Below are 14768 nucleotides of genomic sequence, written 5' to 3' on the forward strand. Positions count from 1 at the left end.
AGACCGCAGGATTCAATCACAGATAATGACTTTCAGAAAATGTTACTTTCACGGGAGGAAATTCCTCGCCGACCCCCGACCGCGGCGAAGATTGGATCGTTTCCAGCCGAGTTACAACAGGGAACAGTCGCATTCTTCGACTGGATTCGAATAGTAAGAGTTCGAAGCCGCAAAGAAGTTCGTGAATTCGAAAGGAAGGCAACCTTGGATTGGGGAAACAACCTATTCACCCTTCTTCACCCTCCCCAACCTTTCCCTCTTCGAACGAAGGTTTATTTGAGGTTCGATTTTCGCTCTCCATGGTCGGCCATGCAACTGTTCCGTTCATTTACGTCTCGGGAAATTAGCTCCCAGTCATAGAGTATTCTAATACGGAATATTCTAATACATATACGTGACCAAAAGGTTGCGATAAGGGCGAGGAAGAATTTTCTTGAACAAAGAAAGCGGTGAAAAGACGCCGAAAATCGATAAAGTGCAGGTTTTATGCAGTTCTTGTAAGTGTGAATGTGTCAAACACAATAATGTACAAGTTTCTGTGAAGATTAGTGTGAGCTTTATTCGACTTTGGACCCAAAAAAAACTTATAATAAAGAAAACGAACCTTCGACATAATTTGAATTGCATAAATTGATCTATAAAAATTTGAACTTGCATCAATTTCGCAGTCCAGTAATGATTTAGGATTGTTAAAAGAGAACGAAATTGGTAGTTTATATGTGGACGTTAGAAAAGGGGGGTGTATATTAAATCTGATAAATATAAACCTGTAATACTTGTTCGATTGCACTTCTTCTGACACTTGTTACATAAAGCATTGATCTCTGCTGTTTCTATACAGGGTGTCCCAAAATAGCTTCGACTCGATTTGAAACAACTTTTTCCTTAGCAAAAATGTTATTCTAGGCTTTGTTAACGTGATGTTGGATAACTCCGCCGTTTTGTAATTATAAATAATAACTAACGTACGGAAATGAAGTTAAAATACTACCTGACGTCCTTTAAGAAAATTCCAATATTCTACTTAATAATTACGTTAAAAAGAATTTCATTTTACCTATTTTTTATTACATCTACAAGGGGGTGTGCCCTCTTAAGATCAATGCGTGTAACTAAAAAAATTTGAAATAGTCAAGTTCTTGAATACAAAACGAACTACTGCAGGGAATCATAGAATAAAAAGGATAAAAATAGGAGAACAAAGCAGAAAAAATAAATTAAAAGGAAAAAAAGGGCAATTATTGTTACAATTATGTACTTCTTATTAGTTAGTAATATTATTATTATTGTTATTACTATTAGGTGCACCAGTAAGTAATCCATTATAGTTTCAGTGACAATGTAGTTCAAATGCAAAATACTTTTCCAATCATCTGCTTAATCAAAATGGTTGAGAATTATGAAAAGAAATAAATGTTCATTACTTCGACTTACAAGGAACTCCAGGTAGATGTGCCCCTCCGATCCTTTTCATTTTCACATATTTTGTAATATTCAAAACACTAAGCGACACATGTTTTTTCTATATCTGCAGATATTCGGTTTAAATGGGTGAATCCCCTGCTGAAAGACTTACGTGTAACAGGAATAATCGGAATTTTTTATAGAAATATTGAATTCTTTTGAATTTTAGTGGGTGTAGAATATTTAAAGAAAATACAAAACTATAGAAACTATACAAGGTTGATTCACAATTATTGATACACTCCGCAGTGTTGGTTATTTTCGCTGTCTCCCAAAATCCATAAATTGGTAAATTGAAATCACTTGGCATAATTAGTTACCACTATAACTTCCCTTTCGGACTAGAACTAATTCATGTATATTACTTGCTTCTTTCTGTGTTGCAAATGCCTGTAAAATAGACAAACAAAATAGACTGATACGTGACATTTATGAATCATCCTGGTAAATCCGAAAAGAACTACCAACACGAACAATAACGTCGGCTACATGTGACTAGAATCGAATATAACATCGACATACGGTCTCAATGGATTAAATACCGCCAAAAATATATTTTTTTTAATATGGTATATCGTGTAATACAGGCGTTGGAAGCGTGTCATGCACGCTTTTTCACCGTGTCAAGCGTCATTAACAGATTTCCACTCGCTCTTGCGATCGCCCCGCCCAAAACGCGGTCGTCCCATTTTCACGCGGGTCGAGGATGCGTTAACCGATTCTCGGTCGTACATCATCCACGTGATGTCTGGCCGGCCACTGTAAAATATAACAATCCCGGGACGTGTATTAAATGGGTGGCTCCTTCGCTCTGTATACGATTCGCGGAACGTCGGAACTACAAGACAGTTTCACGTGAACGAACGAAAATACGACACACTTCGGTATCGTGAATAGAAACCGTAAAAGTAGAGCCATTTGTGGCTTCTGTAGCTGGAGATGAATCGATACAAGTAAATACGAGTACATTACTCGATACTTTTATTTCGATACCGAGTACATTAGTCGATACTTTTGTTTCGATACGAAGTACATTACTCGATACTTTTGTTTCGATACCGAGTACTTTTGGTATCGATACGTACGGTTGCGATACCAAGTAGGTATCGAAAAAAAGTAGTCGTATCGAATGGAATGAGTATCGACCCATCAACATTTGATATTGTAATTACATTCAACCGAAAAGAATGTTGTTTATATTAATAATTAAGAAATGTGTATTTAAATATATTCAATATTATAATAATAGGTATATATGGTTAAGTGTGAGCTTCCGAAAATGGTATTTTCAAATATAGAATAAGCTTTCCTGCATGGTTTCCTGCAGTTCTCCATCTACCATCTATGTTATGTTTGACATAACCTTGATCAATGCATGCTACCTCCCCAATCAAATATTTTACTACGTAAATTTAGCAAATTTAATTCACTTGCGAAGTCAACGACTGCATTTTCCGTATCAGTTTTGTATTAAATATTTTACTTAATTTTATCATTTATACACGAATTATTCATGTTACTGATGAATCTTTATTTATTCCTTCTTTTTTACAAAAATAAGGGGCTTTCCCATTCTTCTAAGTACAACATCATTGTCTTGTTATACATTCACACAGTTCGATGTCAAGTATATTCAAAACATAAATTCTTGTTCACACATTATCAACGTATGATACTTTTCCATACCGAAAGAATGATACCTTCGTCGTATTTAATTTCCCGCGGGCGTGTAGAAGAGTTCCACGCAGAACCTGTAGTTTTTTTTTGTAGAAATGCGCAGCAACGCGGGGATAAAATTATAGTAAACGCAATGGTCATTCGCGGGTAACGTGTTTCGGTCGTTCACCTAATTTTTCGTTCACCGACTAATCACGATTTGGCGGAGACGGCTGTTTCCGTTCGGCGAGTTTTCAATTTTTCAGGGTTTTACGTTTAATTTCCTGCCAGGAGATAGCCGTTTGTCCTGGACAGGTATACGTCGCCGCCGCCGCGAGCGTGTGTTAAAGAGAGGTCGTGTCCCCTGACTGTCATTTGCATTCGGTCGAGCATGACAGAAAGAGCACGCAAAGTTTCAATCTCCAGTGTTGTTCTGTAAGCACCGTGAAAAAAAAATCTGCTCTGCCAAAAAAACCGAATTTTCGATTTCGATTATCGACTTGTTCCGGACAAGCTTCCCCGCGCATACGCGATAAATATGAACACGGAACGAACGTATCAAGGGAATAATGCACATTGACGATGATTTCGTTCCAACTCGTCGTTCGTGTGTGTATGCGCGTGAAATAAAGTTAAATTCGCTAAGTGATCGAAGCATTATGGTATGAAGCCGTTCTGTTAATAATTACTGAAAATTACGATATGTCACATGTTACTAACAAGGGAATTTACCCAGATGTTAAATTAGTTTTGAAACAATAATGGTTGGAAATCGTAGCAGTCGGCCTCCTAAGGACTGAAATAGGTGTCACTCGCCCGAAAATTTCACTATCATCCAGAAACGTGGCGTCGATATTCGTCATAAGCAGCTCTGAAAATTGATACAAATAACTTTTTTCTTGAGAAATTTGTGATTCCTTACGTTTCTTTAGATACATACAGGGTGTCCAAAAATAGGTGTAAATCCCTGGAAGGGGTGATTCCTAGGGTGATTATAAACAAGATTTTCCTTAGCGAAAAACTGTTTGTTAACGAGATATTAATGAAAAATCCCGACCAATAAGAGCAGGAGAAATCTTAAACGATCAAAGAAATTGTGTAAAGAAGTTTATTCATATTCATTTTCAAACTGACACTTGTTTCAATTTTAAGGAATCGATATCTATGACTTTTTCAAAATTAATGTAACATCCAAGTAACTGTGAACTTATATGACCACATAGTAGAATACCATTTATTTGGCTATGTATCTTCCTAAATTACTTGTTTAAACGATACGTTACCTACACTACTTGCCTTGTCGTAACGTCTGCTACTACTCGTACTAGCCTTTTCATAGTATTTCCTCTCACTGGTCAATCGTTGACCTAACATATGAGCCATTTTTTTTTAAGTGCTATTTGTCTAATTCTGAAAAAATTAGTTAAAATTAGTTTCAGCTGCAAATGGAGGCTTTTCTTGCATTTAAACTAACAAAATCAATACAGTACGATATGCTCAGGAATTAGTCACAAAAAATTTGGCTGCTAAATGAAATTGGATAAATATTTTTTTTTAAAGTAGTATAAGTCTATTAACGGTTAGCAAAAACACTGTTTCACTTAGAGAATATTTATAAAATGACTACATGATAAAATTAACCATGTCTGAAATTTTAAAAGCTTAATACAACCTTCTTAGCGTATAACAATATTTTTAAATTGGGTGAAATGCAAAACATTAAACATCTCGAGATAAAGACATATGAGCTTATACCACTTTAAAAAAATGTATATTCAAGTGAACTACATCAGTACGTTAAACACTTGAACAGCGTGCCTCTCAAGAAGAATAACCAACCACGACAGACGTGTTTTACGAGTATTTCGACCGTATTTTCAACAGTTAATATTTCGGAAACGAAACTTCCAACGCAGTTTCGTTATTCTTGATTTTCGTGTTAGTTTAGCGTGGAGAATCCACCCTGTGAAAGTACCCCACAAATAAATTCACATGAATTAATTAATATTCAATTTTAGAATCAATTGCACCCTCCACATCCTCCGAACCAAATAATATTTTCCTCTATTTTTCTTCCATTTCAAAAGCAAGTCAGATAATAACGATGCTTATGTTACATAAGACACCCTTACATCGGCATAGCCAAGTTATCAGTCAGGGGTAAAAAGTGAAAAAGGCTATACGTAGCCAGACACACTTTATTTTGTTTTTAAAGTCATAAATCGTTGAAAATGTATGCATTTTGTTAATGGAGGCAGTTGGTCGTGTTTCATATTATACTGCAATATTAAGTATTACATAAAAATTTTGTAACTCTGGGAAGGAAGGCGGGATGGGAACAATCCAATTTTTTTTCTTGTAGGGTGGGGCAAAAGCAACTTCTTTCACTGCAGAAATAGTCAAATTCGTCCATCTTTGAAACGAAGCAGCACACGAAAAAATTCTGTTCTAGGTTTTCCATTTATTTTTCCGCGTAGAATAACCTCCTTTCGTATTTACCACTCTTCCTGGCCAAATCTGTACACCCGCAAACGACCGCGTCATATCTACCAACTGAATACAGTTTATGGTCAATGTGCTTCTCGCAGCAGCACGTGAAAAGCTTGTTCTACTTTATATATCTAGTAACCATATAATCAAAGGAAAACCGCGAAAATGTAGAATTTTCATTTGCAGTGCTAACACCGGAAATGGAAATGCGCGGGTGACATTACGGCCGACGACTAACGGTTTTTTTTTCTTCTTTTATTTCCAGGCAATTACTCGGGAATGGGACACTCTACTTTCCACCCTTTCTCGCGCAGGATTTTCGCGCTGAGGTCCACAACGCGAGATACAGATGCAGGGCGACCAGTTCTGTGGGAACGGTCCTCTCTCGGGAGGTCACACTTCGAGCCGGTAAGCCAACAACAATATACAGTGAAAGTCAAAAGTGAGTGTATACTTTGAAAGTATGGGATTCATTCACTTTAAAATCTAACATTTCCCATAGATACTCTATTACATTGAGATCTGGTGACTGTGGAAGTAGGAACTGACCGATTAAAAGTGTTTTCCAGCAAACAATTTTTCACAACCTTTGTTATGTACATATTTTGGGTCATGAACTCTCACTAAAAGACCCATTCTTGCAGCTGAATTTGATTTCGAAATATTTAAATATCCCAATCTGTCCATAGTACTATGAATAGAAACCAACTGTCCTACATCAGAGGTTGCCATGCTGCCCGCAAACCATAATAATACATTCACCATGTGTAACCAAATTTTGTGGTTATAGTTCCGAATTTCTTTTTCTCGGACATGTTGGCTGCCTATTTATCCCGAAAACGTTAAAAAAAATCATATACAAGTGTATTAGTACCAATGTCAATAGCAATGATGGGCAACAGTTTTTTGTTGAAAAATCGTAAAAAAATATACAATTTACAACGATATTTGTATAAATTTAATATCAATGCTCTTAAATACTACTTAATATACAGGCATCGTTTTCGCGTGGTTTACACACGATCAGGTTGCTTCTATCTTTTTTGAATAAAAATAAACATAAATGATTTATAAAAAAGAAACATAATTATTATTAATCTATACTAGTGATACTCTAGTTTAGATTAAAATGTGCGTGAAGTGTCAAGACATCCCAATACACAAATATGTCGTGATGTTTCCTGCCGCGCATCGCTTCCACAGGAGCCCGTGGCTGCCCGCCATTTGCCCGTACGGGCAGCATGCCAGAGCGGGCCCGGTTGCCCATCGCTGATCTATAGCAAGATGCTACAGAAGTATTAGTGGACTCTAACTATATTGCCATGGTCCGGGCTGTAGGGGAGTAAAATGGCAATGAGTTCGGAGCTCCCTCTATGCTAAGTACTATTGTCGTAGCCTCAACCTCAGCGCCTGCGCAAAAGCTGAATCACGCTGGTGCGCCGGCGTATGCAACGTGGTGGGAGAGCGAATTTGTGTGCTCGAAAGTACGTGTGAAGGGGAAGTGCCTAGCGTGGCAATATAGTTAGAGTCTACTGTACCACGAACCTCGTTTTGTAAGGTGTACACTTAGTTTTGACTCTCACTGTATGCAGAAACATTTTTCATCGGTGTTTCCAGAGAAAGATCAACATAATCGTACACGAGTTTGAAAAAATACGACGAAACGAAAAATAATTAAAGAAACCCTCACGGAGACGAGTTGTCACGAAGTTCTTGAATGAACGGACAACTCGCCCCATTGATAATATAAAAACAGTGCAAAATGTGACGGAGGAAGAACGTTCCAGTCGCCCGCTCGCCGTGCATACGGACGCAAGTCTCATTATCGCATCCCAGCGCGGTGCTCATTAATTACTATGCTTTTTTCCAACCTCTTCCTCGACAGTCAGAGGGAAATACGCGACACGCTATTGCAGCGATACGTGGTATTACGAAACTAATTACGTTTTTGGTTCCGAATGAAGGAGGTCTGTCTTATTGTGGTCCCTAATAGAGATTTCCTATTTCCCTTCTTTTTCTCGGATAATTTGTACCTACTCTATCGTTCAAAAGTTTTATCTTTAATTATCAACCAGACGTAAGACAATATAGTGGCTTATTTGTAATAGGCAACCATGTACGACTATAAAACGATAACATTGCTGAAAAATTAATACATTAGAGTACATTATATTATAATCTACTAAAAATTATGAATATTTTCAGTGATTCCAAACGACTGAGCAGAAGTGCACATCAAGATAGTGAAATGAAATGTTGAAAAAAAATGTCTCACATTCACAGTGGGTACTTTTCGAACGGACACTTCGATTTTCCACTCGACTGGATTTTTAACTCAATAACAGCTGCTCGCTTTTGTCAATTTCGCGATCGTCACCTTTTTCACGAATTTTTCGCACCAAGATAATGATCACGACCAGTCTGGCTGACCGTTAGGTAACATAAAACCGTATCCGAAGCTTTCGTCTCATATTCCCCGCTCGTTCTCCGAACTGTTATCCGAGAAGCGTGATCGGTAAACACAGCACCTACTTAACAGACCGCATTGTCGCTTAACAAGCCGGTTGCGACTGTTCTCCGCGCGATTTTCAACGTGCGGATCAATGTTTGAGCTACGCGCGGCGACCGATGCTGTTAACTCTAACCCTTTCGCTACGGCAGACTTTGAGATATACCGCGCTTGTCGTACGGTCGAAGTTTTGTCGCGATGTACGCTGTGAACGACGAAAATTTTCGTCAGTGTGCATTTTTCAGAATTTATATGGTAAACGTCAAAACATTGAATTACTTTATCAATTGTATTACTTTTATCTTACTAGATTAAATTCATCTATCATTTATTTATTGGTGAACGCCTATTTAGATTTTAGAGCGCCTATAAGCGCCAACCGTTTGTAGTGTGCAATATGAAATGTGCGCCTATAGGCGCCAATCGGTTATAGCGAGCAATATGAAGTGAGCGCCTATAGGCGCCAACAGTATTTAAAGGGTTAAGTACTTCCACCCAAGGGAAAAAGCAAACCGTGGATATTATATTAGCTACTTCTGAATCCTGAATAAATTCACCAGTTTTGTTGATTGGAAGTGGAAGCTTCTTACCATAATGAACTGAATATTTAACAGTTTCGAAACAAATTTATCTTGACTGTTCCGTACACAATTCGAGCGTGAATGTTTGAAAATCGGTCGATTCTACTAACTTATTCTTTACTGGTACAAAGTACAACAAAAGTATTCGTACACCCTTTAAAACGGAACAACCTTTTTCAAATTGGTCCGAGTGACTTGAGTTTTTTTGTGAAGTTAGGAACATTAGTTTACTAAATGATGTGTGAAAAAAATTTGAAAAAGCTGCAATTGGTCCGAATCGCGAAGAAAATAGTAAAGGTTACTTTTTACAACTTTTTTCTTTGAGACTGTCATGAAAATTTAATAAATACATATCGAAGATTTATGTCAGTTGTATACATATTGAAAATTTCATCAAAATCGGTTAACGTTGTTATGAGGTACAAACGATTGAAAATCGGACCAATTTGAAAAAAGTTCTTCCGTTTTAAAGGGTGGACGAATACTTTTGTTCCCCACTGTATACAATACATTTGAAGTACCTATAAAGTTAAAAATAATATTTAAATAAATAATATTTTACAACAAATTTAACAAATTCGATGAACGTGTGTTGATGGCTTTTCCCATGTAACAACGATCTTGTGGTACTTTCTTTTGGGAGATTCCAAACTTCAATTGATTTACCCGCAGAATTTCTGAATAATTATTTTGTAGATGGATCACAACCTAAAAACCATGAAGATCAAGTGTTCGATCGCTGCCATTTTGTCATATTTTCACTTATTTTCGACAACTATCCCATCATATTTCGGGTAAATATTAATAATATTTTCTGTCCTCCTGAAGCTACTCTATTAACATCCTGTAAGAATGTTCCGTTCTCAAGATTATCCAAAAATGGTCCATATTCTCCTTTCCAACCCTCGAACGATGATCCACGGGAATTCCGTCGAAACCGCAAATGTTTTTTCACCATTTCCCATCACGTCTCCGTCGCAATCGCCAGTTTCTCGGCGGTGTGTAATCGATCTAGAAAAGAAAAAAACTCGAAAATGTATTTATCCATCGATACGCCGACCGAGTCTTCGGCTAGGATGGTTACGTGCGTACAATAAACGTCAATTACAGACGGAACGTCGGTTCGCGGACGTGACTGGTTGCGACGTCGACTAAAAGTTCCCGAAGATCCCATTATGCCGGAAGCGTCGTAACGGACTGCGTTTCCACCCAGACGTCCCCAGGTAAATACCGAATGGAAAACGCCGCTGAAAGCCGTTAAATTGTATCGGAGGAAGTTCGATTCGAGTTGGATGGGTAGCATGGAGGGGGGGGGGGACGAGTCCTCTCTGAGGCGCAAGCGTTACTGCAACGGGACAAAACTTTGTCCAGTGGGGAAATGGGGGGGGGGGGAGGGGAGCCACCATTTAAATGGCCGATTTTAAGCGAGCCGACGCAACCGGCGCATACAAAGCTACCCCGTGGATAGCACCTGTACACAGAGGAACCGAAATTAGAAAGGAATTTGGATTCCTTCTATTTAAGTTCACCCCTCCGCTGCTCTCGCTAGGACCGTGGTCCCTCGAACGCCAATGGATACGGCCTGTCGAACCTTTAACGCTGTTTACTCCCGCCTGTCGATTTTTTAACGCGCCCAGACTCTTTACACACGATGCTTAATCCAAAATGTAATTACTAGACTACGGATTTTATGCATTTATAGCCTATGGGATTTTGTGAAATACAATCAAAGGAAATAGTATCGTCAGATGCTACGTGGTTTCTATTTTCTTCTTAATCCAATAAGATAGTTAAGAGAGTAAAGAAATTCTTACTTTTGCTCTTGTCTTTATGAATCACTTTATAAAATGTTATTTTGCACAAAAATCCGCAGTCTAGTAATTACCTTCGTCGTTCGCTGTTCTGTCTTGTGAATAATTTTTTTACTCGCCTTTCCCTTCGGCATCTTGAAAATCTTATTGGTATAAAAAACTTGTGAAACAAAAGAAATAAAATAAAAAGGCGATTTTTTTAGCGAACCATAATTAAACACTGTGTTATTAATATAAAACACACAAAAATACTTACTGTAATATAACGAAAATAATTTTTCAAGTCATAGAGTAACTCTCTGCTCGATGCTGCTCGAGTGACTCGACAAGCGTCCAACGACTACGCATCAGCATTCTCATGTATCAGTAAATAAACTCGGTAATTTCGACATTAAAAGAAAAAGGTTTTATAAAAACAAAGTTGGTATCGATTCTGGAGACTTCGATAAGTTCAAGAAACCTTTACTTAATAGAAACACATGAATTATTTAATATTCACGAGCTTAAGAAATGCGCTCTCAATGTTAGCGAAACATTTACGAAGCCATTCATGTCGCACCAAATTCATGATTGCTAAATGATAATATTTTTTTTAAATAATACACCGCGCTTTTGCGAACATTTTTATATGATTTATGATAAGAAATGACTAAGGATAATTATTGTCTACCCTGAAGTTCGTTATTATTTTTTCAAAATTTAATATTAACAAAAATTCACGACAGTGTCCAATCACCAGGACGTGTCCAACCATTGGGACATTTACTTTACTCGATTAAAAGGGAGTCAAAGTTGTCTGATCCCCGCGCTTTCCATCTCCAACCGGTTTGCTCTTCCCGACGCACGACATCACCAAGTGAAAAGACGACGACGGCGCGCTGAAGAGCGATGCCGTGCCGGACAAGCCTGAAAAGCGACGAGGAATTTATCTGAAATGACATCGAGCCGACCCTCGTCTCCAGCAAAGGACCTTATTCTCGAAGAGGGGATGAGAGAGAAAGCGGTATTGTCTAAAAGGGGAATCGTGCTACCCTTTTTTTCCGAGCACCTATCCCAAGCGGGCCACAAGTTCCGCGAGAAGCCAAGGGCCCCTGGGAATATTCATCGAACCGTGGCACTTTCAATCATGATCTCTGACGGAGGCTAGCTGAAGCCTCGAGGAAACGATAGGACGGAACACAACAGGAGAGAGCTGGGGGTTCGTTGTTTTTTAAGGGATCGGTAATTAATTAATTCTCGCTTGAAACGCTAACCCGCGGGATTTCAGCGTATTTATGAAGGTAATTAGTCGCTGTTATTTCATGATCGTTGCCTTTGCTCAGCGATCGGGGATTTGTAATTAATTATGACGGTTACGGAAACGGATGTGACGATGCAGCGTTAGGTGTATTTGACTTGTTCGTGTAAATATTCTCGGATAAATTGCTAGTGCTTTCGTAAACTGATCCAACTCATGGTACAGACACGGGAACATCGGGGACTGATACACTCCGATTTTAATGAAACTTTGCATAAATATTCATTAGACATATCTAAGAAGATAGCTGTAATTCGTTCGTGCCCGTGTTTCAATATGAGGGAGATAAGTGCTTATAAGTCGTAAAGAACAACAGATATCGAAAAATGGTTGATTTAAAAGTTATACCGTTTCTTGAGATCTATAAAGCTGCTTTTATCGATTAAAAAAAAATAAAGTTCTTCAAAATGGAGGGGGGGGGGGTTCAATTTTCCAAAAAAAATAATTTTTTCAACAAAATTTACACGCAATTTTATAGATCTCAAGAAATGGTATAACTTTTATTTCACCTATTTGTTGATATCTTTTGTTGTTTACGACTTATAAGCACTTATATAGAAAGGGCGGTTCGGATAAAAGGGTTTGATATCTCCCTCAAAGTGAAAAACGGGCACGAACGAATTACAGCTATCTTCTTAGGTAGATCTAATAAATATTGATGCAAAGTTTCATCAAAATCGGAGTATATCAGTCCCCGATGTTCTCTTGTGAGAACTTTCGTATTCTGGATCCCAGAACCAGAGTGCGTTAAGTCCACTTTTTAAAAAAACTAACATTTTACATGTTTCCTGTATCAATTACTTCACTCCTCCAAATGGTAAAAATTATTTCGTTTAAAGTCGTCTAGTTTTTAATATAGGTACGTAATAGTCGAAAAATGATATTAAATTCATATTTTTAAAACAGTGTTCATTACATGGGGAATTAATGCAAAGTTCACCATTTTTACATATAGTACAGCGTTTCTCAAACTGTGGTACATATACCACTAATAGTACATTATGTTATTCTTGGTGGTACAATTCTTACACGAAATATGTTGAATCTTTTTGTGGATAAATATTAGTTATTCATTTGAAATTAATAAATAACTAATGTTAAACATGTTCAATGAAACAGGCTCATCCTTCGCATTAATCCTCACCAATAATAAATCTCTTTAATATTTGCTCATGTATTATTACCCACCAATTATTATATTTTATTATAATTTCAAAGTTTCATTTACGAATACAATTAAATCAAATGAATTGAAAATATTTTACTCGTTGATTACGAACACTCCATTTGGGATGTATTGATTTTTAATCGGGAAATGCTTTTATGATGGTACATATTTTTTTTTATTCTCATTTTTGTGATACAAAATATAAAAAGTTTGTAAACATATAAAGAGATTATAGAGACTTGTTTTAAATCCATTCAATAGCTCGAAAGTAGCGATTATTTCTCGCTCAATTATTACCGAACGGTTCCAAAGTTACAAGGTTTGCGTACCTTTCATTTGCTCTCCTCTAAAGTCTGAAAATTGTGACTTAATACACTCTGGCTCTGGATTCCAGATATGGATTACTTAACCATTGAAGGCGGTATTTATATTGTTTCTTTGTGATTTCTTCAAAGTTTCATAAAACGAAAACCATTTGTACGATTAATATCAAATGTTTCAGGCACTTTCATAGAAACAGAAGACATTAAATTAATACGTTGATTTTATATTCAACAAGACTTGTATATAGCCTGGCTAAACAGAAATGTTGCATTTTATCTCTAACGAGTAGAATAATTATTCTCTGATTAAGTGCTGAATTTTGCCGCTTGTCTGATCAGATACATCATCCTACTACTTATTTCAGTAGTTTCTTGAGTAGTATCCGGTTTGCTAATTAGTAATGGGTCATTCCATCGATCACTTTTGGCGGATGTTGTAGGAGATTGTCTTCAAAATAAAATATAATGCAGTCCAGGTGAAATTAGGGGGGTTTAAGTCAATTGTTGACCATTTTCGTCAGACCGCGATGTACTTAAAATTTTATATCTCGGAAACTACTTATTTGATTACATTTTCTCCTAGACCCATAGTTTTTAAAATAAATTGAACAAAATCAGCAGAAATTGGTGCATTTTCAGCGTCCTTTTCAATTTGGTCATTATTTAAATATATTTATCTATCTATAATACAATAACGATTCACATCATTTTGTTCGGAAGAGTCCAGAGAATTATTTCGTATCAAAAGAAACTGAATAACTATTAGTGCAAAAGCACAGCACAGCTCCAACTTTGAAAACTTGCATTTCTTTAAAAAATCGATCGTTTCGAAAACTGGACGTGCTCGGAAGTAACGGTCTATCAAAAACGTCTATTAATGGTTATGAGATTTTTTACGTATTAAACACTATTGTGATACGAATTACAATTTTACGTTTCTCATGATAGGTAGAGTTAAATTATAATAAGGTACTCAGGAGAAAAAAGGAATTCCTACCTTTGCTCTTTTCTTCATAAATCAATATATAAAATGTCATTCTGCATAAAAATTCGTATTCAGCTCATAAGGATCTATCAGAAACGCTTCTGATTGTTTATGAGGTCGGAAAAGCGTTGAAATATGTTGAACAGTACAATCAATAATGGTTCTCACTCTTCTATATTTCGTAATAACAAGGTAGGACATTTGTAAAGCCATATTTACAATCGTGAGAAGATACGATAAAATTGATCACTTGAGAAGAAGCTAATTTCGCCTCGACGAATTGAACCGCTCCTCGCCCCAAGGTATCGACGAATCGAGCCGCATCGACACCGAAATAGACGGCAACGGATGCACGACACCGTCACGTAAACCGAAGAAACTTAATCCCGACGATGGCTGCGAATCCACGGAAATATGGTTGCCCGGTTGGCTGGAGATCTGCGCATATTGGCTTCATTTGCACGTTTCGTTTCGTCCGTCGTAC

At 37.2% G+C, this 14768-nt stretch overlaps 1 protein-coding gene across 1 annotated transcript in view; it reads left to right on the forward strand.

Moving 5' to 3' along the window:
- The window catches only part of LOC107190826 (Down syndrome cell adhesion molecule-like protein Dscam2), a 153849-nt gene that overhangs the window by 84952 nt on the left and 54129 nt on the right, over nt 1-14768 (forward strand). Inside the window, 1 exon segment of the mRNA XM_015579713.1 lies at nt 5876-6018. Within this exon segment, the coding sequence (XP_015435199.1) occupies nt 5876-6018 (143 nt within the window).

This window comes from Dufourea novaeangliae, unplaced genomic scaffold (genome assembly GCF_001272555.1).
Source record: "Dufourea novaeangliae isolate 0120121106 unplaced genomic scaffold, ASM127255v1 scaffold11, whole genome shotgun sequence".
Lineage (NCBI taxonomy): Eukaryota > Metazoa > Arthropoda > Insecta > Hymenoptera > Halictidae > Dufourea > Dufourea novaeangliae.